Genomic DNA, 27492 nt, shown 5'->3' on the forward strand with positions numbered 1-27492 from the left:
CTGTTGTCAGTCTACATTTCTACATCAGGTAAATAGAGGCAATACATATCTACAATATACAAATACAAAAAGGGCCTGCACTATTCATTTATTTAAATAAGGGAAAAGGCATGGTGGTAAAAATAAATTGATTTATACACAGTATAGAGAGCTTGCCTAAGTAATCAAATAAAAGGTATAGATGGGGGGCTAACTGCAAGGCCATCACTAAAAACTCAAGGCTTAGATAGAGGCCAACTGCCAGCTCATTGGCAACAACTCAAGGCTTAGATGGGGGGCAACTGGCAGCATATCACCAACAACTCCAGGCTTAGGCCCGTATTCAATTTGAGGCGAAAAGTCCGGATCCGCGATACTTTTCGCCGATAACGTCATTTTCGCCTTTTACCCCATATTCAATTTGAAAGACTTTCCGCCTAGGCGGAAAGGCAATGCAATGTACTAGGCAAAAAAGTTTCTCCTATAAATAGCAGGCGGAAAAAAATGTAGAATTGGGGTTTTGGGGTGCAACGTTACGGGAACCCCACTGCGGCCTTCCGACAGTCCCCCAAAAGTAAACTTTGTCAACAAAAATGTAAAAAACACTTAAGTACATCCCAAAAAATTACTTTGAAAAAGGGGGCGAAAAAAAAAATGTTGGGGTACAAAGTTAAAAACTAGTGAACTTGACTCTGAGGTGGTCCCCAAGTATGCCCCAAGTGTTTTTTGATTGCAGGTGCTTGCAGCAGGTGGATTTTTCATGATTTTTTCAACTTCACTTTAGCAACTTTTAAATATGCAGACACCCATTTTCAAGTACCCCAAATTTCCTGGGATAAGTTATTTTCAGGAAAAAATACTCCTGAATTCTATTCTGCACCACGCAGCTATTAAGGCCGTTTAAAAACACCAAATACCTTCAGCAAGCCAAATCGGGGGGTACCATAGGGAACTCCCATGTCAGAGCATCTTTTGGAGTTGTCAGGCCTATTTCCCCAAATATGACAGTACTTTCCGCCTGTTCAAGTTTCGCTGGGATCCGTTTTCGCGTACTTTCAAATTGAATACGGGGTAAAGTGGGCACGCGCGCGATACTTTTCCGCCTACAAAAAAGGCGAAGTAGGCGAAAAGTCCACGACGCAAAAAAGTATAGCGGCTCGGCCAAATTGAAAACGACTCTTAGATGGGAGTCAACTTCACTTCCTCATTGCCTACAACTCAAGGTAACCAAGCTCCCCTGCCAATGACACATAATAAAGCCCACTGGGACCAGTGGTGTTGCAGACTCCCATCCCTGGAAATTGATTTCCCCTAAGTCTTAAAGTCACCCTTCTGGGGTTCATCTCTTGCAATTATATCTCCGATTTATCCATTGTGATATAGTATTATTTATTAATATAGTATGTGTGTGTGTGGTGTGTGTAAAATATATAGCTAGAGGGAGGCTGCAGGAGCTAATGAAGAGTCATACAGTATAGCAGTAACCACACGCATACTATGATAAATCTGGGATTGCATTGAGGTCAGTAAGGTTGCAAAATAATCTTTCCATCATGTCAAAAAAGGAAGAGACCTTCCTTTCCTTGTCAAACAAAGCCTCCACTCAAACCATATGGAAAATAAACCTGAGTTTTTCCCTGTACCATTGAAAATTGATAGGGGTTGGGTGTATCCACTCTTGTAAGAACATAGGGCCAGATTCGGACCCCAACGCTAAGTCGCGGACGCATGCTATGGGCGATTATCGCACATTAGCGCATGCGTATGCATCAAAGTATGCATGCGCGAACCAGTCGCTGCGTCCAGGAACTGTGCGCTCGTAGTACACAGACTGGATGCTACTTTGACAGAATGTGCCGTTTGTGGGGGGTAACAGGGGAAGGTGCTTGTGAATAGGAGAGTGGTGCTACAAACGCAGGCGTGTCTGGGCGTCAAAACAGAGTTTTATGGGTGTGTATTGGCCCTCATTCAGAGCCACTCGCTAGCGGCAGTACGCTCGTTCCGAGCGATGTTCGCACATCTGTGCATGCGTACGGTTTTTAGTACGCATGCGCGAACCAGTCAGTGCGGCCGAAAATCGTTGGTACGCAATATAGCGAGGACCTGCTATTTTGAGTGACAGAATGAGGCGTATGTGGGTGGTAACAGGGGAAGGTGTTTGAAAACGGGGAGTGGAGATCCGAACGCAGGCGTGCTTAAAGGTCAAAACGGGCGTTTTAAGGGAGTGCATAATTAATACAGCAGCGTCATTGACCACGTCACTTGGTTTTTTTAAACTCAGAACTGCTCGCAAAATAGCGGTTGAAAACACCAACCACAAGAATAGCGAGCAGTTCATACGCTGTACGATGTACTCGATTAATCTAATAAATAGCGGACATGACGTATGGTGAGAGCGGCCAGGGGGCGTTTTTATCAAATAAACGAGCGTATGTTTTGCTCGCTCGTTCAGACTTTGAGGTGGGAACAGACTGCAATTTGCGAACGGATCATTTGAATAGCCACCCCTTGTTTTTGAACGAACGACCACAAATAGCGAACGGCTCTGAATCAGGCCCATAATTAGCAAAGATGCGTCATTGTACATGTCACTTGGTTATATTTCAGCCTGCAGTGATCGCAGTGCTTGCGGTGGGGTAGGGTCTACCTCAAGCGCTGCATGCAGCTCTGATGGCTCTCGATGTTACTGATTAATCATACACTACCTGGACATGATGTGTGTTAAGAAAGGAAAGTGGGCGTCTTTATACCAGCGTGCGTTCGCTCTGCCGTCGCTCTCTAAGACATAGAGGGCGTCCTTACACCAGACAGTGCAATCGCGGAATTTGCATACCCGGCCCCTTTTGGCTGCAAGAGAAAGCACAGCTTAGTGTCTGGGTCTGAATCGACCCCATAGTCTTCTTTGCAACAGCACTTATGGCAAACAATAACTTTCTACTGCCTGGTGTAAGTCTGTGCCCACTCTGAAAAATGCACAAAAACTAGTAAGAGCAAAAAGTTGTTGTCCTTTAATCTGAAAAATGGCCAGAATATCCCACTCAGGGGTAAAAGGCATGTAGTTGATCAGGTGGGTCTCAGCTTCCTGCCTTACCCGGATTCAGAAGCCCTGGACCACTGGCCACTCCCAAAGACAGTGATAGAGGTCAGCATCCTCCATTGCACATCTAGGGCAAGTGTGAGAGTCAGATAAACCCATTCTATATTGTCTGTAGGGGTGCAGATAGGTCCTGTGATAGACATTCAAGAAAAACTCATTATATGTACTAGCAGTAAGTAGAGTGCACAATCTCAGCAGTCCCAAATTAAATCAGTGATAGAAAAGAGCTGAGTATTGCATTAGCCATTGGCGCTTCCCTTGGCTGACCACATCATTAGCTAGGTCCTCACTTTACAATTTATAAAAAAAAGGAAGTAGCCTTATGGGTAGGAGATGGTCTAGAAAGGAGCTGGTCCAGCGGATTATGCCAGTGGGCTGCCGAGAATGCCCACATCGCAGAGGATAATTTTGCACCTGAAAAAATGTCAGGGGAGAAGCGTCTCATATTTCACAGTTGCCTTGAGGAACATCAGATGCCACTTTGCGGTGAAGTCAAGTAGGTGGTTAAAGCCATGAACCCCTCCAACCCACCATACTGTAAAAGGAAAGGCCGCGCCTACCTCCTGAAAGTGTAGATTATGCAAAAATGGGAGGTCAATCAATTTATGGGTATTTAGACAGGATTTATGAAGTAGAATATGCCAGAGGCATTTAGTTGTCATGTGTACGGTTTGTTGCGGACCTCCAGATCATGAATTTGGAGAAAGTACTTCAAAGCCATTGTGGGTAAAAGCTGTGGTTCTACAGATGTGTTAGCATAAACATCTTGATCTTGTAGCCAATCGAGCAGAAATCTCAATTGAGTGGCATGGTTATAGATGAGTATTTAGGGAAATGTATTTCCCCATTGGATTTAGGATGATATAACTTTCTAAGGCTAATACAGGCCCTGACACCCTGCCATAAGAATGATCAAAACAACTTGTTAATTAACTGGATATATTTTGTGGAGAGGAGAATTGGTAGTAATTGCAGCATATAAAGGAGGTGGGGAAAAAGTCATCATCTTGGTTAGGGCAGCCATACCAAGATATGAAAGGGTCAAGTGTTTCCAACTCTTGAGCTTCTCAGTGATCATTTGAAAACATTCATTTCATACAGGTAAGTCAGTCTAACCCTCCCCTCTCCCTCCCCTAACACTAACCCACCTTTAGGGGTGCCTAACCCTAACCTCCCCCTTTTAGTGCCTAAACCTAACCCCCTGGAGGGGTGCCTAATCCTAACCTCCCCCCCTCCTAGTGCCTAACCCTAACCCCCCTTCCCCTAGTGTAACCCTAACCTTCCTGGGGACATGCCTAACCCTAAGTCCCCCCCCGGCGTGCCCTAAACCTAACCCCCCCCCCCTGCAGCTAAGTAGAACAGGTGCCCATACTTACCTCGATCGGGTCCACGTCGTTCTACTTTCCGGCATCGGAGTTATGACAGGCATCAGTATCTTGGTGCCTATCATAACTCCTTAGTCGCCATTCCAGCGTCAGGATTGCAGCCGCCAGTCATATAACTACATCCCATTCTAGGTGCAAGGAGGCCCAGGTAAATGGCTAAGACCCAGGAAGAGGTGGTAATAGTGGCATGGAGATACATTGCCTAACTTTTAAGCCAGAGATGTTGCCAAAGTGCCCAATTTTATGCATAATCAAAGGTAATGAATGTTGGGTGTCCACGATATATAAAAGGATGTCATCTGCAAAAACAGTAAATTTAACGCCACAGACACCGATCTAATCTCCCTAAAAACAGTACAACTGCTACAGAATGCAGAGTAGGGGATCAATTGCTAGGTTCAAGAGAAAAGGGGATAAATGGCATCCTTGTCAGGTGCCTCATCCTAACTCCAAGGGCATGGCCCACCACTTTCCAGTTACATCAATGCAACCAGTGCCAGTGACCATTCAAACTCTTGGTATCAAACTATTCAAATTTTATTCACAATGTATTCTAAAATGAATTAGCCTATTGTATTTCTGTAGCTTTTCTGTGTTTTTAATTCAACTTCCTCTTTAATATTTTCCATATAATAGTAACTCTCTTGTGAATTATGACACTGTTCTCTTAATTGTAGAATATAGAGGCCCTGCTGACTTGCATGCCCCCTCCCCCTAAACCTTTAATGCAGCTCAGCCTCCACCCAGCTCACCTTACACTACGGAAAACTATGGAAGACCGCCTCCGGATCCGCCTACCCCTGCATTCTGCTCATCTTCGCGGAGTGCCTCACACTGCATCTAGTCTTGACATTCTTGACATTCCGCCTTTCTAGTCATGGTGGACAGGTTCTCACGGACTGATCTGCCTCATGTTGCAGTGCTTGCTTGAGCTTATGCTTGCAGCTACATGGAACTTGTCTCATGCAAACTACCACTTTTAAAGCTGCTGTGACACACTACACAGAATGGTTAACAGAACTTATTTATTATATTAAGTTGTATGCAATCAAAGTTATACCACATCGAAAAAAATGTGAATTGTTGGTAAAACAGGAAAATAACAACAAAGGTATAAAAAATAGGAAAAGAAAAAAATGAAAATAAAATGTAGAGAAGCGAAAAGGAATAAAATTTAAATATATAAACCTTACTATTTAGGTGCAACGCATACAGTATAGCAGATTACTGTCAGGCATGTAGTGATCAAATACTGGGCAGCTTTGCTTTTACACTAACATGTAGAATTACGCTACTATAGAACACACAACTCTCTGCTCATTATAAATCTGCCAGACCAGCAGTGCAGCATGGTTTTCTAACAGAGTCCAAATGCAGAAAAATGATGACATGGGCCAGAATTTATTAAAGTTTGATTTTGGTCACTATCCCGTCGATATTTTACAAATCGAACATTTGAATAGTGCTTTAGTATGTGTTTGCTGTGACACTCTTTAGCTTAAAAGCACTCTGCTTACTTCACTCTGTGCTGCTTTCTGTGTCTTTACATGTATCCAAGATGGTGCCTCAGCGCTATGCTGACATTAGTAACAAACCTCACAATGTGCCTGGGGAACTTCTTTGTATTCTCTGTGCGCTTTGGGTCCTCTGTTCAGATGTGTCTGGGTAATTTCTCACTGTTGTGTGCCTAGGTACTTTCTCACACTTGTGTGCCTAGGTACTATCTCACACTTGCATACCTGAGCCCATAACCAATTGAAAATGTGTGTACAAACTGTGTGGTGGTTTGGCAGAGTAAATGTACACACCAGAAGACTTTGTGATTGACCCAAGGATAAGTTCAGTGTAGCTTAACCAAGCAGTGTGGTTTATTGAGCAAATGATCCTACAACTGTAGTCACTATTACACTGGTTGAAGAGCATGTAGTGGAGTGGGGTTCAGACAGATCACCAGCCAGTGACTGTCTATCAGTTGTAGTAGCAGTGGGGGTGTGGGAACAGCGGTAGTGCAGGTAATAGGTCGCAGATCTCCGGAGTTAAGGGGGAGATGTATATCTGCCACGGTCACTCATACACAGTGGGCGGATGGTGCCACGAATGCAGAGTAGTAGAGTCAGGCGGCCATCTTAGTAAGGGAATAGTGTGTTGTCCCCGGAGGAGTCATATTGGAGACTGTGCAGGGCTTTAATGCCCAGGTACTCTTCAGCCAGTTTTACTAGACAGGGGAAAGTGCTATTCAACCATTACTTTCTAGATCAGACCATTTTAGTCATCCACCTAGAGAACTGGGTATGATGCCGAGTAGCACTGGGCTTGTTTTAAATGGAAGAAAATATATATTTTTTTCTCTGGATAATTTTATTTTCTCTTGTTCTGACTAGCAAGATTGTTCATTCAGCATTCTAATTGAACTGTAATACTCATATCTTTTATCTAAAAGACAGTAGTACTACCATGTGGATTGGCAAACTGACGCTTAATAGATGTGACAAATTGTATTGCTATAATGTATAAAATCAGGATTGTGGTTTTAGATATGATGGTCTTAAATAATGCACTTTAATTTTACAGTTAACCTTAAGTAAAATGCACATTTTACACACCACCCATGAAAATGTCAAAAACCAAGCTGGGTAACTTCCCCCTTAGAATATACCCCATGACGTTGTGTAATAGGAAGCCTTGGTTTTTTTTCTGCAGACTGAAATTTTACTGCATTTACAAGTGACTCGATTGTTTCTTTTATTTTTCATTTGACTTATTCTCTTGTACAATGCTACATTTTTAATGCAGATGTAACCATACAAGTGAACGGTGTCTAATCTAGGAATTATGAGACATAGCCTTAATTTCCAAAGCCTATGTAAACAGAGATAGTAAATTCAGCGTATTCTAATATGCAACTTGTTGTAATTTGACTTTTTATGCACTATAAAATGAGCAATTTGTAACAAAATGTGTGAGATAAGAGAATGTCACTTACCTACATCACAGTTTGCCCCAGTGAAACCCGAATTACATACACATTTATAACTTCCGATGGTGTTATAGCATCTTCCACTTTTACAAGGATTAGATGCACATTCGTTGACATCTTAAAAAAAATTAAAATAGTCTCATGTCATTTTCATACATTTATAAAGAATAAGTATGAAGAAGTATGATGCTGATAGAACAAGGGACCAGCAAGGGAGATGTTTTCCTGACATTATGTTATCTTATATAACCTGCAGTCAGGTCAACTCCTGGAAAGAACCAGGCAAAAAGACTCTCATAATCTAATTTCCAAAGCAGACATACAGTATGCTACATGATATAGTTCAGATAACCCCACAGTTATTGTGTGCACAGCACTGTATTCTCAGTATTAAAAAAAGAAGAATAATTTGAGGTCAAAAGTTAAAGTTTACATTTATATTATACTAAAATTAGTATATTATATATAATATATATATATATATAAAATTGTATTTGTTTATGTGGCAATCCCAATCTGCTGCATATATTGAATAATTAGCTAATTAATATCCAAAAAGTATGACCTATTTATAATCCTCAATAATCAAGTTCTAGATAATAAGAAAGACATTTGTGCAAATCCAATGATGTTAAGGACGCAAAGACTAGAAATGCTCAACTTTGCTTGGAAACAATTCCCTCAATTGTCAAATGAAAACAAAGGTTTAAAAAATCTTGATCTGTTGTAAGTTTTATGTTATCACTATGTGGAACAAATTTGAAAAGCTAGATATAGGGCAAATATTTAACCCATGTTTGTTTTTTATCCAGCATGTTCAAAGAATTAAAATGTTGAATCAGACACAAAGTGGACCCACTAACAAGTATTCAAACCGACCTGTTTTGAATGAATTTCAAGCTTGCTCAGCATCTCTAGCAAAGAACAGAAAAGTTGATCATCGCGTCTAATGAGGCCCATCATGTGCTTCAAGAATCTATTGGCACAATGCTCTGTTTTGCCGATGACTGTGCCCGACAACTGGCAAAATCATCATATTTGAAATCCTCAATTCGCCGGTTCCAATCCATAAATGATCAGAATCAGTGTCGTAAATTTGTAAAATGTTTGATTTTGCTGATCATTGGAGAACCAGAGATCAGGAATTGGTGAATCAGATCGGTGAACTGGGTCGAGGATTCTGGATCGGTGGAATCAGCTAATTGATGTATAGGACCCAGGCCCCATTATCTACAGGGCTGGATTATTGACAAGGCAGTCAAAGCCAGTCCTAGGCATAGACAAACCAGGGAAATGCCTAGGGTATTTGGAATGCCTAGGGGCATACAGTACATTCCAAGTCAAGGGCTGGCTCAGCTTGACAATGGGCAACGGCGGGACCGGATTGGGTGGACGGCGCCAGTGGTTCTGCTCTAGCTGCCCTACCATGATAAGACCTCTCAGCTCAAATCCGATTGGACAACAGCTCATACAGCCAGTGGTAGCGGGGAGCAGAGACAGTGGGGGCAGCGGGCAGTAACAAAAATGGCCAGCTTCAGCAGCTCCTCCTTCCATGTGCCTTTGCGGAGTCCAGTAGGCTGAGCCTGTCTGCAGGGAGACACACAGTGCTGAGCTGAGCATAGATAGAGTGAGAAGTGCAAGCATGGCAGCTTCAATATCTGCAGAGTCCAGGCAGGCTGAGGTGACAGTTTTATTGGCCGGGTGAGTGTTGTGCAGGTGGTGCAGGGAGGTTGGGGTGTAATAATGTGGGGCATATTGTGTAATGGGCATTGCTGTGTGGCATTATATGTATAAGGGCATTACTAATGTGTGGCATAATGTGCAAGGGGCATTTCTGTGTGGCATTATGTGTATAAGAGGGCACTACTACTGTGTGGCATTGTGTGTACAAAGTGCACTGTTGTGTGCCGTAATGTGTTTAAAGGGCGCTACTGTGTGGTGTGATGTGAATTAGGAGAAATACAGTGTGGAGTAATGTGAATAAGGGACACTACTATGTGACATAACGTGAATAAGGGATACTATCCTGTGATGTAATGTGAATAAGTTTGCACTACTGTGTGACATAATTTTAATTTGGGGTACTATTTTGTGGTGCACGCTGTCTCTATTTAAAATATGGGGACGCCAATGCTCTTGCTGGCACAGGGCACCAAAATGTCTAGTTATAGCTCTGTGGATGAGGATTGCTATGGGTGAGGGGTGATGGGTGTTGCTGGCTGCTGCTATGATCTGTGCAATGGGGTGATGGGTGCTGTGCTGAAGGTGGAGTGCTGGGTCAGAGGCAGAACTAGCGTCGGTGCTAGGGGGCACCAGCCAAATTTTTGCTTAGGGCTAGCTTTGAAGGCAGTACAGGGGACCGCCTAGGGTGCAGTGCTTATCTGCCATCGGCATGTTTGTAAGTACATTTTAGTTCTTTCTTTTCTGAATCAATATCACTTCTCATCTGTCACAGGAGTGAGCAGGGCATGTGGGAGTGGGACTCAGAGTGGCAGGATGGCTCTATAAGACTTGGTAAGGGTAGGACACGGAGGTGGCATTGTAAGATGGTGTTGTGGGACTCAGAGGAGGCAGGCTAGCAGTGCAATCCAGTGCCTGGTCATAGCATTGAATTAACTAAAAGAGAGATTCAAGTCACCTCCTGCTGTTCTCGACCTATGGGCATGACAGCACCCATGGAACCCTAGACTGCTGCATATCAGATATTTTTGCCATAGTTCACCTGCCTTTTCCTGTACACATCTAGTATGTGAGCAACCTAATAGTATTATTGTATGTATCTTAGTCAGAGAAAGCATTGACATTGTTAAGCTTTTTTCTAAGGCTTAATATTTGCTCAAATAACACAGTAACACTTACTATACAGGGGAAGTAGTGTGCTTATCGACAATCAAATTGTCTACAAGCATTATAGGAACCCCAGAAGTGTAAAATTCTACTTACAGCATTTTACACCCACTGGCAGTACAAATATAAATTTGATAAATTACCATCATGTTTACAGTTGTAATGCCAGCATGTGGAAAATGCTTAAACTAGCATTTTACACTTGCCAAAAAGCTTTCATTTGAGATAATAAATACACATATTTTCACATATTTTTGGCAATTCAGGGGTAAATTGAGGCTGAATCCTAGGAAAATTAGCTTAGAAAAGTGAAATATTCCTCTTGTGAAAAATAAGCTGTACAGTGAAGAGTGAACACATGGCTGCCTTATTCTTATAGTCAGTGTCAGATTGTGTTGCCACTGTCACAATAATGTATTTCTGGTCATTGCGTGGGTAGGTGGGTTGTGGTGTTGCCACAGATGATACACACATAGCTCCCACATGAGCCAATCTCTCTCCCCCCCCCTCTCTCTCTCTCTCTCTCATATGAACATATACATATTTATAGTGGCCATGAACTTGTATCTTTTCTAGGGTGCCATGGTATCTTAATCTGGGTCTGCTTACCTATAGTACATATTGGTCCTGTCCATCCTGATCTACAGACACATTCATAAGACCCGAGGTGGTTCTCACAGGTGATGCTATGCGAGCTACATGGATTGTTCCTTTGACATTCATCAATATCTAATAAGGAAGTTTAAATAATGTAATATGAACACATTTATCCATGACACAATCATAGATTAATCAAGTAGACAGTAGAGATTGAAGTTAATGCAAACAAAGCATGATTTAGATTTGGACACATTTCCAAATTCCGAATGTGGATGGATGTCACATATTTTAGCAAACTGTCATGATACATATAATTGCATAAGACCCTAAGAACCATGTTACAGAGGCCTTCACCTTTAACAGCCGACCTTTTCCCATAGAGAGAGATGCTCTCACCGGTGATGAGATGCCGCCAGGACTTGATTCAGGATAGTAGGGGCTTAAAGCTGAATACAATGTGTGAATATATTGAAGCTGTATAGCATAAACAGGTGGTTTGACAATGATAACTGAAGCAGTGTAGTGAAATACATGGCTAACAATGGTAACTGCAGATAATGGCACTTTTCCAATATTAAGTTAAGCAATATTTAACAGGTGATGCAAAGAACAGGAGACAATAGACCAGACTGGAGAGGCACAATTGAATCAGGATACCAGCTATACATAATTTTACCAGGAACCAGGACCAGCAGGCTAAACACCGAGGCATGAAGCTATAACCAACAATGCATTGTAAGGCTGACTGCCTTTTAACAAGACCATAGACCAATCACATGTTTCCACTGAGACCAGCCCTCTAATAAATAAGCTGATGCACTGAGCAGTTGCACGTATAAGCAACAGCTGGAACCAAGAGCCACCGCGGCCACCTGGAGTCATGGTTGCCTAGCAACTGTCTGGACCATCGGCATGTGCGGCCAGCAAGATGTGGCATCCTGGTCACCTGGCAACAACCTGGATCCACTGAGGGGGTGAGCAACAGTGGCTCATAACACAAACTGTGAAAGCATTGTGGCCTGTGTATTCAACTTAGAACAATTACAAGCAATTCAGTCATATGCTTTTTGATCTCATCTCATGTGCAGCTGAATTGGAGTTACAAGGTACAACAGGACAGTAACAAGGCATTTGCACATAGGATAAGTATCCTGTCGACATTCAGACAGAATTGTGGGCTATTCAGAAGTGAGCTCCTGAATCAAGGATAGGGCTAAAAGTGAGGACGGCTGCTCTCACAAGCCTAGACCTGGGGCAGTGCAGTTGCAAAGATGCTCTAAACTCAGTATTCAGGCAGATGTTTGCATTCCAATCACTGGATGCGGCTGGAATTTCAACCGATTGACATGCGACTCAGAATTAGGCTCACAGTGTGTAATAATAACATTACAGTAATCTTTATCTAATATATCAGATTATATCAGTAAATCCAGGCCAGTAGCTAGTCTCATGGAGAAAGGTAGTTTTAGTTTTCCATTACCTATATCACATGGCGGTCCTTCCCATCCTTTGTTACAGATACATATAGGTCCGTATACACCATTGATACACTCGCCATTTGCACAGGGAGAGCTCTTACAATAATCATTTTCTGCAAAAGAACACAATCAAATTATTATATACAAATATTTACACACAACAAACGTTATGCAGATACTAAATTATTTTACTATTATATATGAATGGTGTTGGATTAATAACTTCTGCAAAATTCTAAAATGATTCAAATGGCTTATGAGTATAATATTATATACAGATTGGGTGTATGTCTATTTGCCCATCATAAAATGCACATATTTGCATGCCCACAAATAAACCCCACATGCCTATGTCTATGTGTAGATCTGGCACTTGTGCCTCATTATACTTGGAGTGGTGGAAGCAGAGCCGTAACTAGACTTTTTGGTGCCCTGTGCCAGAAAGAGCATTGGCGTCCCCCAATTTTTTAAATAGGGAGATAACACACCCAAAAAAAGGGCCATGGCCTCATGGGGAAGGGCCAGGGAAGAGATAGAGGAGGCCAGGAGATGCTGGGGATAAAATAAGAAGAAGCTACAAGTGAGAATGATAATAAACAGAAAAATGACAGGCCCAAACAGCACCCCTTGCTCAGCAGTGCCCTGTGGCACAGGTCTCACTACCCTAGTTACGGCCCTGGGTGGAAGATGGGATAGAAGGACCGAGCAAGCACAGTTGAAGTACTGAGATAGACCCGCAAGCAGATGCAGATACCCTTGTCAGTAGCCGTATCAATTGCAGGTGTTTAACACACACTGATGATGATGGAGGTTGCCAGGACTACATATACGTTTCTGCAGATTGACCTCTGAAGCTGATTTTTTCTTCATTGCTACTGCCTATATTATTGTTATTATTTTTGTAGGTGTATTTTAGAATTATATCTGTTTGCTACTTTCATTCATACATGAGAAGAAATATTATACATTCTACATTATAGCATTTTTATTTAAATCAAATCTAAAATTGCAATTAATATTTTTACATTTTAAAAACATTTTCTTGTTGTAGTTGGGTGTAAGTATATCTGGGTGTTAGCATGCCTGATGTAAACTTAGCACATACAGTAGCCTCTTGATGCAAAGTTAGATGCACACACTGAGCAAACATGCACTATTTTTAAGTGCAACTTTTACAGCTTAGTACATAATTGCCGACCTTTGGGCTTTCCGCTCTCAGAGGGGGCAACCAAGTCAGCGATCATTGGGGGCGTGGCACTGTCAAGTCAGTGGGGGAGGCGCACTTTTCCGCACTCATGTCATTGTGACCCCACCTCCTCAGTTATCTGCATTGTAAAGTAGGGGGTGGGGCCACAATAACAGGATTCAGTGCAAATTGCGTCATCGGCTGCCTGAACCCCTCACTCCACTTGGGAAGTGGGAAGTCAAGGACGAGCTCTGTGAGAATTGACTACTTCTCTGGGCTTCTGGGTGACCCACCCAAGATTCAGGAGTCTCCTGGATGCTCGGGGAGAGTAGGCAAGGATGGCTCAGTATCCCTTTATCTAAATGTAATAATTTGCCACGGTGCAAAGTTACTTGCTTTTATTTTGCTTTGCTCCTACTGTAACTCATATCAGCCCCACATACACTAACTTTTGTTTGATGTAACCTTAACCAAGCATTCTGGAAAATTAAGGCGTATGTGAATTTGAAAAATGAATATTAAAAAAAAAATGTATTAAGCAGCAACAGTCTTCCGAGTCCAATTGGTGTCTGACATCATCATCGGGCGCCACAACCACTCACGCTATCTCCAACCGGAGAGTGCTGGAGAAGAGCCATCCACCACTATCGAGGTGAAAAAGGAATAACTACACCAGCGACACAAAAGTAGGTCTAGTTAGGGAAAGCGGTAACAACTTCACTGGACTATAGTGTGGTATAACACTGAACCCCCGCTTCCTCACAATTCATCTATAAAGAGCACAAACATAATTTAAAAAAACTGATGCTGTATATAAACTTTTATGATGGATTTCATGATAGCACTGTTATTTTTTATTTCATTTTACTTTACTTTATTTATTTAATTTATTCAACACATTTTATCGCTTGTTTGTATCCATTTCTAATTTGAATCCTTTGGCCCACCATATGGTAACTTGTTGCTGCTTAATGTAATTCCATCTCTGGAAACAATGAGAGAATCCTATTTCCAGTCTAGATTTGTGTGTTTATTTCCATTTAATGGACTTTTATTGGATTTTATTCTAATATTGCTATACAGTATATGCTGCTAGCACTTTAGAAAAGTAATTGCACAGTGTGTATATTTTTAGTGATTGAATAATTGTATTTTGGTTTATTAATTTCAAAACCGTCCATTCCATTTTATTTTATTTACTAACTTTCTTTAGCGCTGGTATTTTTGTGATTTAATTTTTCATCATGACTTGCCTCTGGTGGTTCGGGTATTGATTCAGAGATGGAGTGACATTGTGGTATTATGGTCACTAGTAGGGATGAGCGGGTTCGGTTCACAGTCAGCAATCCCTGCACTGCCGACACAGTCAGCAAACCTGCACTGAGGACACCGCTGGCACCCCCGCACTGCCGACACCACCGGTACCCTTCACTGAGGACACTGCCAGCAACGCAGCACTGCCAATCCATGTACTGAGGACACCGTCAGCAACCCCTGCACTGCCAACACAGACAGCAAAACTGCACTGGATGTACCGCTGGCACCCCCGCACTGCCGACACTGCCAGTACCCTTCACTGAGGACACTGCCAGCCCTGCAGCACTGCCATTCCATGTACTGAGGACACCATCAGCGACCTCCGCATTGCCGACACAGCCAGCAATCCTGCACTAAAGACACCGCTGGCACTGCTGACATCGCCAGTACCCTCCACTGAGGACACTGCCAGCACCGCAGCACTGTCATTCCATGTACTGAGGACACTGTCAGCAACCCCTGCTCTGCCGACACAGCCAGCAAACCTGCACTGAAGACACTGCTGGCACCACCACTCTGCTGACACCGCCAGTACCCTGCACTGAGTACACTACCAGCACCGCAGCACTGCCATTCCATGTACTGAGGACACCATCATCAACCCCGCTCTGCCGACACTGCTGTCACAGTAAGTGCACTATTGGTTTATCCAACACACACTGTATAACACACTGTATCCGTGTTAGAAATTGGAAGCTGAACTGCCACATGATAGTGCCGCCTAATGTGTCGCTTAGCTTAGGCAGCCAGCTAACTGGATGCAACCTTTTTGGCCTTAAGTAGATGAAAAAAATAATATTTTGAGGTGTTCAAAATTGATTGGAAATGACTGGAAATAAATGTTATTGAGGTTAATAATACCGTAGGACTAAAAACAGGCCCATTTTATGTGATTTTAGCTGTTTTTATGACATTTTAAGAAAAAATCCAGATCCAAAACCAAAACTGAAAAACAAAACACCAAAGAAAATAATCCAAAACCAGATTATGATCCAAAACCAGGGGAGATCCAGATCCAAAACCAAAACACGAGGGTCGGTGCACATCTCTAGTCACTAGTTGGTTCCAGATTTATTGGTTCTCCTTTGTCTGTGGATGAGCAAGTGCCTGGATCATGTCCAGTTTATGGGGGGGAGTTTGCTGTCTAGTGGTGGTAGTGACTTCTCTGGATCTCAAATTGCCCAGGTATGCTCTGACCCATTCCTTGGTATTGCCCTCCCAAGGGGTAAGTCCTTTGCTTTGACAGGTCTCAGTGTACTCATGGTGTGGCATGTGGTTCTGGTCACTCCACCAGAGACTGTTCCACTATTCTTGGCACTTGGAACTATTCTTGGCACTTGTTGAGAGGACTGGCAGGAGAATAATGCTAAGATGGCTATGGAGGTTGGTTTGGGGTGCATGTGGGGCTCTTTTTCTTATCTGCTTCTCCCACTGCTCTGCATTTTACCACTAGGTGTTGTCTTCAAGAAGTTGCCCAGCAAATATAGATTTATTCATCATTTGTCTTACCCCACAGGGACATCAGTCAACGTGGCCATTGACATGCTGTTTGCAGTGTTGTTTATCAGTCATTTGCTGACATGATGCAGATAGTTTGGAGTTTTGACACTGGCATGCTCATGTTGAAGGTTGATATTGAATCAGCTTTTCCTTCTGAAGAAACTTTGCTGTAATGAGAAACTAGCTAAGGCTGAGGTGGCTATACTGTGCCATCACTTTGCCGGCCTTTGCACTCCACATCAAGGTTGAAGTGGCCAAATTGTGCTTCTGTTTTGGAGCAGGTGTAAAAGAACTTTGCTGGCTACTGCATCTTATTTTGCTCACAAACAGGACACAGCAGTGACGGAGCAGCCACCCTGATTGCATCTTATGGCGGGCAGCCGCAAGCAGCACGTCTCTGGACTTATGTGAGTACCCTTTAGCACTGACGAGTGCGGGGAATGTAAGTTTGTGTAGTGCCCCAGAACTTGATAAATGTGTATGGGTCCCTAACAAATGATCATGCAAGTACAGAAAGCACTTAACGCAAGAGTTTTCCTGTCCCTGCTGCTCACTGGTTCATGCAACTGTCAGTCAAGGAGGGATTGGCTGAGAGAGATTTGCCAGCTGAAATCTCGTGAGATCTGAAGAGAACTCCCAGGAAGCCTCTGCTGAGGAGAGCACATGCAGAGATGTGTGAGACATTTGGTGTTGGAGACAGGAGTTGTTTCTGAGGAAAAGACAAGCAGGAGGCTAATTGGGAAAGAGTAGTGTACTGAAAAGTTTCCCATGAGAATAAGGCAGAAATTGAGGTGTTAGTTGCACAGAGGCACCTGTGGTGAGTCTACTAATTCCTAGAAGTTGTCAGAGCTCATGCAGCAGTGTGGCACCACAAGCCCCAGCCAGCATGAGGACATAAAAGCACAGGGTGTGTAGCACCAGTATGAAAATATCTCTGTTCCAGAACTGTAATTTAGACTGTGACAGACTAAACTGATGTTATAGTTAACTCCAGCCATTTGGAGACAGTGAAGGCAAGAACAAGAATCAGCCATTTTGTTAATACAGATACTGTCAGAACCTTACTGTGAGTTGAAGGATAACAGCATGTACATTCTGCCTCCTATTCAAGCAGTAAGTCAGTTAAGGAAACCTTGTGACTGTTAAATGTTGTCAGTTCTGTGGAACCACAGATCCCATACTGCCTGAATTGTCATTTGTTTTTACATCAAAATATTAAACCACAAAAAAATTGCTATCACAGAGAGTGTTATTCAATGCAACTATTGTGCAACTGTTGTACAGATATAGGAACATCATTTTAGGAGCAATAAGTTTTCTTCGGGATCTGCTTATTTCACCTGTTCATTAAAGGAACTATTGTCTGTAGCCACTTAACCTTAAACCTAGTGAGAGACTGAGATATTGTGCAGGACTTTATTGCTACTATGGGAAAAGATACACCACAGTGACTTCATCTTCCTAAAGGGTATTGTACCTCTGTGACACAAGACTATTTGTGCACCAGGATACACTTTACCACATTGTTATTGTGTTCAGGGTCTCAACTAAGCCACGTCTGTGCTGGAAAGTAGCTTTGGAACCTGATTGAAACACCATTGTGAAATATCTGAAGAAATTTGCCTCTATCTAATTTAACTGCTAGGTTAGTCATTTATTGAAGTGTTGAAGTATTTGTATGTTGAAATGTATATTTCCTTGTCCATTGAAGTGTCTATTAATTTGCCAACAAACAAGTTATGGACCTGTCCAAAGAAATTTCGTTGTTCATGAAAGTGTTATTGACTGTGTTATGTACAGGTTCTCTTTAGCCATGTTAACCTCTTTTGATCCAGAAAATAAAAGGGTAAAGGATTTCTATGTCGGTTATTGAGTTGGGAGTAAGTAAACTTTGCCAGTACCGTTGCCTCTCTGTCACATATATTAATTCTCATAACAGCTGAATCTAATTGCGAGGAAGGAGGAAGAACCGCGTTGAAGAACGGAAGTCTTGGCATTGTAGTCACTCCCTTCCTCCAGAGTGTTACATTTGCAGTTAGCTAAGGACAGTACGGATGTGGAGAATAGCTGAAAGTGGAGCTGCAGTCAAGTCATTTATTCTGTCTTACACGACCAGGAGCACAGCAGCAAGTCACTATACACCTTTCCAAGCTCCCATTTACGTGTTCTGGGCCAACGCAAATGCATACCTATCAGTGACTTTTGTAGGTTTGCTGCAATATTTTTTCTAGTGATACATTTACATCGTCAGCTGCTGTAATAACAATAGTAAATTGGATATTCATCCATGTGAGTTGATTTTGCAGTTATTGCTGAAAAATATCATGTCTATTTTTATGTGCTTTTGATTGAAGGCTTTTTTAACTTTATATTCTAGATGTCATGTAATGGATATTAAATGTATTTGTACAAAAAACATGAGTTGTATTTAGCTTTCTAGTATTGGCGCTCCAATTAAATTAGATGTTGTGTTTGTAGCTGTTTTAAGCTAAAAAAAAGGGAATTGGCAATTCCTCTTGGGAGCAGCCTCAACCATAAGTGGCGCACTACATTATTTTGTAATGTAAGCTTGCGAGCAGGGCCTTCCTACCGATATATCTGTCTGTTATTACCCAGTTTTGTTCTATTAATGTTTACAATTGAAAAGCGCAACGGAATATGCTGCGCTATATACGAAACTGTTAATAAATAAATGAATAATTTATTACTCTGAATTAGCTTTTTGTCTGCTCCCATTTCACTCTCATTCTTTCCGGTACATAGGTTTCAAACTGGATGGTGGTTTATACATTAAACTCTAGCTGCCATAGGATGTGACATCATTTGCATATTCTTTAGGGTTTAGTTAACTTTTACAGTGGTTGAAACAAGATAGCACGAGCATGAGTGACTACCCATTACTTGGACAATTTCCTGAATGTAGACCCGCTGGAGAGTGGTGTCTGTGGGAATATTCTCTTCTTTATACCTGTGTTGTTTCGGACCTTAAGTTTGCACATAGCTGTTGATAAGACACAGGGGGGTAGATGTATACCGAGGCGAAGCAGGAAGCACTACCGATGAGATGTAAGAACATCTCATCGGCCGGAGAGGGGGAGCGTTAACTCCCCCCTCTGGCGCTACCCGATAGAGACAGCATCGCATCAGATGCGCTGTGTCTCTGTCCCGGCCGGCTCCACTGAGCATGTGCGGGATCTCGCAAGTATCGCGAGATCCCCGCGTGCAGTCCTGGAGCTGGCAGCCGCCGCAGCAGGGACAGCGCTGTCCCTGCTGTGGGGATAGGCTAGCGCCAGGCTGTAGTTGTCAATAACAACAGCCACAGCCGGCCGGACGGTCAGACAATCTGACCATTCGTACATAGCCCAGGCTATCGGCGCTGCTGACAGGGGCGCACAGCGCCCCTGTCATTTACCGCCCAGACCCCCGATCATACATCGGGGAGAAGTGGTATCAGTGCACATAACATGCGCTGATACCGTTTCTGGGCTTCATAAATCTTCCCCAATGTGTCCTGGTGTATTTGGTGGTAGAAATTGATATTACAGTATAAAACAGTATGGTGAGCTGTTCTTTGCTAAATGACAAGGTTGATTTCTCTCAGCCTTCCATGATAGAAAGTTGCAGCAAGTTCAGTTACTTTTGGGGCATTTGAACTTCCTGATAACTTAGGTGAGCCCTTGTGGTTGTTTCATTTCTGAGTCTTGAATTAAGTTGTCTAGGGAGCTGAGAGATAACCTAGCCATTTGGTTGGCCTTCTTGATTGATTTCAGTGGGGTGAGTATTTGGCCTCTCCCTCCTGTCACTAGTCTTGAGACACAACTGTTTACAGATACTTCTCTGAGCATTTAATTTTCATGCCTACAGTACTTGCATGGGGCTTGCTGTGCCTAATTGGAATTTTAGATCCAACGGCTCATGTTTGAGCTATTTAAAATAGTGAGAGCAGCTGAGCTGTATTTTTTTCTGCTTTGTGAAAATTGTTTTCTAGTGCAATAAGTTGGACGTCATGCAGGCCATAAACAGTTATTGCTCCACTACTATGGGGCATATGTATCAAAGCTTGATGTGAGATAAAATTGTGAGATGTATATCACCAACCAATCAGCTTCTATCTTACATTTTGCAGGCTGTGTTTAAGAAGTGATAGTTTGGAGCTGCAAGGTTGGTGATATATATTTCCAAATTTTATCTCACATCAAGCTCTGATACATGTGCCCCTATATGTGTTCCAAAAAAATATAGGGCTAGATTAACACAATTTGATCTAATTTGTATCTGTAAGAACATATTCAAAAGGCTCTATAATGTGTGTGTGTGTGTGTGTGTGTGTGTGTGTGTGTGTGTGTGTGTGTGTGTGTGTGTGTGTGTGTGTGTGTGTGTTGTTAGAAAAGTTGGGTCCAGTCAATAGTGAGCTGCTGAATACAATTTTATTTTTACATTCAATCACCACCTATGAATTCTGACATAATAGTAGAATTGTGCAATCTCTATAAAAGAATTGGAACACTTCCCAACTTTGTTATAATAGTGTACATTTACAATGTCTATTTACTAATAGACTACAATATTCTGCTACTGCTTCATCCTGCTGTACTCATACCTTGTCTATTATAGCAAGGTATACAATAAATTACAGCTAGATTAGGTTGGTTCTGATATTGCTGCATCCCTGTATCATACTCTAGTACAGATAGACAAGTAATAGCTGAGAGTGGTTACTGAGATAATGACTTCCACAGGATGAAAATTAATGTTAATGTTTATATGCTTCCCCATGGTATATCCTTTTACTCACGGTATGGAAAGGTACAGTATAATCATTTGCGAGTCAGTTTATTTATATCAAATGGCCTCTATCTAAGTAACTGTGGTTAGCATTAGTGGATACTTTTAGGATGTTTCAGTGTAGTTTACTAATATTTGTATAATAATTTTCCTGTGTTACAATATTTATATTAATAATACTTAAATACATTGTTTCAAATGCAAATAGGTACTGTATGTAGTTTAGTAGGAGTAGGTAGATGAAATAGAACTATTATTTTTTCCTATCACCCTCTGTGTCAAATATTATTTTTCTAAATTATAGCATCAGACACCAGTACCTATAATATTCCACATAAATTTTGCTGTGCCAGGTATAACCCAGTGTTGTTGTATGATGTACACCATCTAACAAAGACTTCTCTCTCTTAGTTTTTGATTGTAATATATTCATGAATTTGAAGTTACATTCACTGGATGTGTGGCTCACCATGATTTGACCCCACAGATAGATGATATAGGGAGGAGGAACCGTGGGCCTGATTCAGAACTTTATGCTATTAGCATCACTGCTGAGTCTTTGGATGCAGCAGCAAAACTAAAATATGCTAATGCAGCAGAAGCCATCTGAGGACAAAATATGCCACCGGACGGCATCAGATCCAAGTCGGAAGACACATCATCGGAACCATTACGGCATCAGCCACTTAAGTGAGCCTAAGGCTACTCAGAATGACAGTCGCAGATATGTAGCTGAGGCCAGTAAATCTGTGTTGGAATTCGCAGACACTGTCCTTGCCAATTCCAGAAAACACAGGCAACACGCCCCCACTTTTGGAAATGTTGGTAATCGCCGCCCTTTTCCCACCCCCAAAGCATGTTAATGATGCTGTGCTTAACACTGCAATACTTTCACAAAGGTTCAATGAAGGACAATTTCTGTTGTTTTGTCAAAATATAATTTTAACTTCTACAAACAATCTTTATTGTTTTATTTCACTGGATTTTAGCTACAACATCACATAAAATGATTTTAGATGCAATAATAAAAGTTATATTTTAAGGCAAAGTTGTGAATACATTATAAAAGGCCTTGTCATTTTTTTTTCTGCTGTTTGGTATAATTTCCTTAACATTATCATATGTTTAAGACATTTGAAGTCAGGCAATAAAAATTAAATCTTACCGATGCACTGTGTATTATTGTATGGATTTGCTAAATAGCCATCCCAGCAAGAGCACGAATATCCACCAATTGTGTTGGAGCACTGCTGCTGACAGGTATTCAGTTCACATTCATCAATGTCTGTAACACAGAAGTATGATTATTATAATAAATGTACATGCTAAGAAAGTTTGATGTGGGACTGATCTGCAATTAAAATCACTGTAATAAGAAAAGTGACCATTCATATATTGTATATCCAATTTAGATTATAACACAATTGCTAATTTATAACTCACCGATACACATCCTGTGTTCACTATCCGGGACAAAGCCGTTATTGCACCGACACAGAGAAGTCGTAGTTCCAAGCTTGATATAACAATGGCCATTAGTACATAGTAGGTTGCAAGTTCCAACTACTATTTAAAGGAAACAACAGTGAGAAAAGCAAATACTATAACATCCTAGGGAAGAAACCACGGTACACACTATTATCATCATTATTATTTGTAACATTATTTTAGTTAAACCTTCCCCCACCAATTGTTAAGAACTCATTATACAAGATTCTCCCTATAAACACCATATAACTACTGTATCTAGTGCCCCTAATGGAGTGTGAAACTATAAGGTTCATACATTAGAGCAGGTGTGGGGAACCTTTTTTCTGCCTAGGGCCATTTTGATATATATATAACATTATTCACCGGCACGGTGCAGGCCACGCTCCCTCCATGTGATGTCACATGGGGCAGGGTCACAATCGCCGGTGATTACAGCAATGCCCGAAGCATCCTGAGGATGCTCTGGGGAGCTGTAATGGCAGCGGTGTGACCATCTGAAGCATCCTAAAGACGCTCCAGGCGGCACTGCTGCATAGATTCTGGCTGCAGGGTGCTATTCTAGGCACCCTGCTAGCCAGATGAGGCTAGCAGAAGAAAGCACCAAGGGCCAGACCAAATTATTCCGGGGGTCTTATACGGCCCCCGGGCCTGAGGTTCCCCATCCTTGCATTTGAGGGTATTTGATTGTTACTCATGTCTTTCTTTGTCACATTACATTATAAGTTATACATTTTTTCTTGAGACATGTATGTGCCATAAAGCCATAAGTCCTGCTAAAACATAAATTTTGACACAATGTTCCATTTATGTAACATTCGCTAACTCATGTTGTCCACAAAATGCCCTATAGGGGCAGCGATATTGGGATATTTAATAAGCTCCAAAAAGAATAGGTTTTTGTACCTTGTATCCACTAGCATTTTAACCATGCAAGTATCATAACTTAAAATAGGCTGGCAGGTGTTGGCATACTCGTGCCGACATAGTCAATGTCGACATAGTGACTATTTACTGTTTATGTTTAGGGGTTCCTTTGTTTATGACAATTAATGGGGTATCACTTTCAGTAGGGTGGGCAATGTAATAATGAGCCCCAACTCCAGCAAAAGTACCTTGTTTCTGCCATTAGGGCTCATAGGTATACACTTTATAAACAGAAGTAACCTTTTTCTGTTAATAATAAAATACCATTTACTCACATGATGTAGATAAAAATGTGGTTGCAGAGTTAGCCCAAGTAGATGTAGAAGTTAATGGTCCAAAAGGAGTTGTAATACTTGTGTATTTTGGGGCTGTTGAAATTATTGGCCCAAAAGATGTTGTCATAGGTATGTGTGATGTTACAGTGGTATTCACAATTCCCACAGATGTTAAAATAGTTGTGTATCCAGTGCTTGTAGTGTTTTCAGTGGGTAATGATGTTGATATGGATGTTATTGGCTTGATGGTACTGGTAGTCTGTGCTACTGTATGCTCTGTTGTGCTAGTACTTAGTGTAGCTGTGGTTATCTCTTCACTTATAGTTGGTTTGGGTTGTATTGTTGTGATGATATCACTAGAGCTAGTCCTTGTATCATCTGTGGCTCGTCTTGTACTTGTGGTTGGTCCTGTTGCTTCACTAGTGATAATGATATGTGAAGACCATTCTCCCGTTGTGCTCAATTCTGGTCCAGGACTAGTGTTTGTCTTAACTGTGGTTTCTCTTTTTGTGGTGGTCAGATCAGATGCGCTGATATTGGTAGTACTAGATGTAGACCTTTCATCAGTTGTCATAAGGTCTACTGTTGTAGTAGCAGCAATTTCAGTAGTAGCTCTCCTTTCAGTAGTAGCTGATTTAGGTGATGTATATGTAATGATGTCAATTGTAGTAGATTCTCCAGTAGTGCTGGTTCCAGGTTCAGTACCATTATATATGCCAGATGTGGTTCTTTCTGCAGTTGTTGTTAGTTGAGATGATGTACTGGTTAAGCTTTCTTGGGTAGAACCTTTTTCAGCTGTGCTGTATTCAGATGTAGAACTGGTAATTTCCTCATGTGTTACTCCAGTTGTTGTATGTGATATTGAAATTACGCCTGTTGTGCTTTGTTTAGGTTCAGTAGTGATAATTAGATGAGCTGTTGTTCTAATTTCAGTAGTGGTAGTTTCAGATACATCACTAGTACTTATTGTCGTTGTTGTTATGTCTCCAGTGGTATGTAATCCAGGTGTGGTACTGACACTTATATCTGCTGTTGGTATATCTCCAGTTGCAGTTTCTTCAGATACATCACTAGTACTTATTGTCGTTGTTGTTATGTTTCCAGCAGTATGTAATCCAGGTGTGGTACTGACACTTATATCTGCTGTTGATATACCACCAGCTTCAAGTGTACTTATTCCAGGTGTAGAACTTATCTTCACTGTTGATTGGTCGTCAGTTGTTGTTAGTTCAAATGAATCAGTGGCACTCCCCTCCACTGTTAATGTAACTTCAGTTGTACTTAGGTCATATGAATCAGTGGTACTCCCCTCAACTGTTGATATATCTTCAGTTATACTTCGTGCAAATGAATCAATGTGACTCTCCTTCACTGTTAATAAATGTTCAATTTTACTTAGTTCAAATATATCATCGGAATTCTCCTCCACTGCATGTGTATCTTCAGTTAATTTTTCAGTGTGTGAAATGCCAAGGAGCATGCATGTAGTTATTACAGATGTTGAATCAGATTTGTCTTCATCTGTACTAGGCCTATCTTCAGTTGTGCAGATTATTTCTGGGCTGTCTTGTGATCCAATAGCAGAATGATCTGATGCAAAATAAAATAAAACTTTCTGTAATATTTGTATTATGATTGATCAAATTAAAATAGCTGTAACATATATAACATATAAATGTGACATATATAAATACTATATTTTGTATATAAAATGTTTGCATTTGACAGAAATAAATACAAACGAATATAAAATAACAAAACACCATGACAAATAAGGCAGATGCCTTACAACAAACCAATATGGACAATAATGTAGGTGCAGTGCTAGGGTGTTACACCCTAAGTGATGATTCAGTCCATGCCAACTGTTTTTGTTGCAAGAGGACAAAATAAAATAAAAAAACTGAATAAAATTATATCACTTATTCAATATTTTAGATGTTCCCTAACACTGCCACTCTCGGGGGTATATTTACTAGTGCAGGTTTTTAGAAGTGTAGATGTTGCCCATAGCAACCAATCGGATTCTAATTAATATCTTCTAGAAGGTGCTAGATAAATGATAACTAAAGTCTGAGTGGTCGCTATAGGCAATAACTCCACTTCTAAAAACCCGCACTGTAGTAAATATACAGTATCCCTAGGTTTCCACTTTATTTTGCCAAGTGGCATCACTTTCCATACAGATGTATCTACATTTACCTTTGCTCAATCATGACCTTGTGACTTAGCATCAGCAAGCATCTTTTTCTTTAAATATATGTCTTAGTCGCATCACTAATGTGACAAAGGTACATTGCAAGGGTACACTGACTACTGGGGCAGGCATTGATTGTACTTCTGTGTGCAACTAAGAAGCAAATTTGGGTTAAAACAACAAAAGACCGATACAAGCAGTCATGTCATGCCTCCCGCCACCAGGGCCACAACTGGGGGGAAAGCTAAGGGGACACGCACCCCGGGTGCTGGACTTGAGGGGATGACGAGAGGTTGCCAAGCTGGGGTGGCATCAGGTAGTTGCATGTGTGGGTTTGGGCCACACACCGGGACCTGCAGTCAGCCGCGTGCAGCCCGGCCTTGAGAGACACAGCGCAGCCATCAGTCTAATGTCAAGCCAATCAGAGCTTACGGACCGGTAGCCAATCAGCATGGGCTGCCTGTCCGTGAGCTCCAATCAGTTCGCGACCGGTGCCACATTAGAATGACAGTGGCGCCTATTGATCCCCAGCATGTGGCATCTCTGTCCCATCCCGAGCCGCCCAAGCTCACCCACCACACAGCCCCGGCAGGTAAAAGGAGGAAGCTGGTTAATGGGAGATCCCATTTTAATGTGAAAGTCTGAAAATAAAAGCGTTTCATCTGTCAGTTCTGGGGAGGGGGGGGGCTGCTGTCACTCGGGGGCATTACTGTGGCATAATGTGTTAGGGGCCTGACTGTGACATAATGAGTAGTAAGGGTCATTACTGTGACATAATGTGTAGTAAGGGTCATTACTGTGACATAATGTGTACCCTTAAGGGGCATTACTGTGGCTTAATGTGTTGTACCGGGCATTACTATGTCACAAAACCACACATCCTTTTTGTGCTCTATGTTGATGTTTGTTTTTTTTATTGGGGGGGGGGGCACATTACTGTCTTGCACTGGGTGACAGAAATCCTAGTTTCGGCCCTGCCGCCACATATGGTTATTCTTAATCTGTAACTTTGTAAACATTTTATTCCAATTCCATTGCAACAAAAGTACTAATCTAATGTCTTGGTACAATGCAAATATGACATAGAATTTTGGAAAAAGTACACCTCACTTCCTGAGGTGGAACATTTAAGTCGAGAATGAGGGCACATCTGTACAAAGATTGCAATTAATGATAAGTTGATTAATACAGTCTTCAGTTCAATAATGCAATGGGGCTCATGAACTCACTATCAGTTGAAATCATCGCAGATATATCCCTTAAAGATATATAACTTACTTAATTCATAAATAAAACAACAGGAGTTGGCTGAAAAATTGGTCACATTTTATTTGACATAATAGATACATTTTCTTTTAATGATTAAAGTTACTATGGTGGTGCATGACAAGAATGGAAAACATAAAACAAGACAGTCATACATTCCAAACAGAAGGATTGGTGTTCAACCCTCC

General features: G+C 41.5%; 1 protein-coding gene across 1 annotated transcript in view; it reads right to left on the bottom strand.

Annotated features, from left to right (window-relative positions):
- The window catches only part of MUC4 (mucin 4, cell surface associated), a 256422-nt gene extending 232007 nt beyond the window's left edge, over positions 1-24415 (bottom strand). Inside the window, exons 1-6 of the mRNA XM_088444695.1 lie at positions 23842-24415; positions 22595-22717; positions 22317-22436; positions 12366-12476; positions 10895-11014; positions 7445-7555 (exon numbers count right to left, since the gene is read on the bottom strand). Coding sequence (XP_088300821.1) covers positions 7445-7555; positions 10895-11014; positions 12366-12476; positions 22317-22436; positions 22595-22717; positions 23842-24415 — 1159 coding nt within the window. The remainder of the gene's footprint in view (positions 1-7444; positions 7556-10894; positions 11015-12365; positions 12477-22316; positions 22437-22594; positions 22718-23841) is intronic.
- Positions 24416-27492: the final 3077 nt, after the last annotated feature.

This window comes from Taudactylus pleione, unplaced genomic scaffold (genome assembly GCF_031769625.1).
Source record: "Taudactylus pleione unplaced genomic scaffold, aTauple2 ptg000372l, whole genome shotgun sequence".
In the NCBI taxonomy this organism is placed as follows: Eukaryota; Metazoa; Chordata; class Amphibia; order Anura; family Myobatrachidae; genus Taudactylus; species Taudactylus pleione.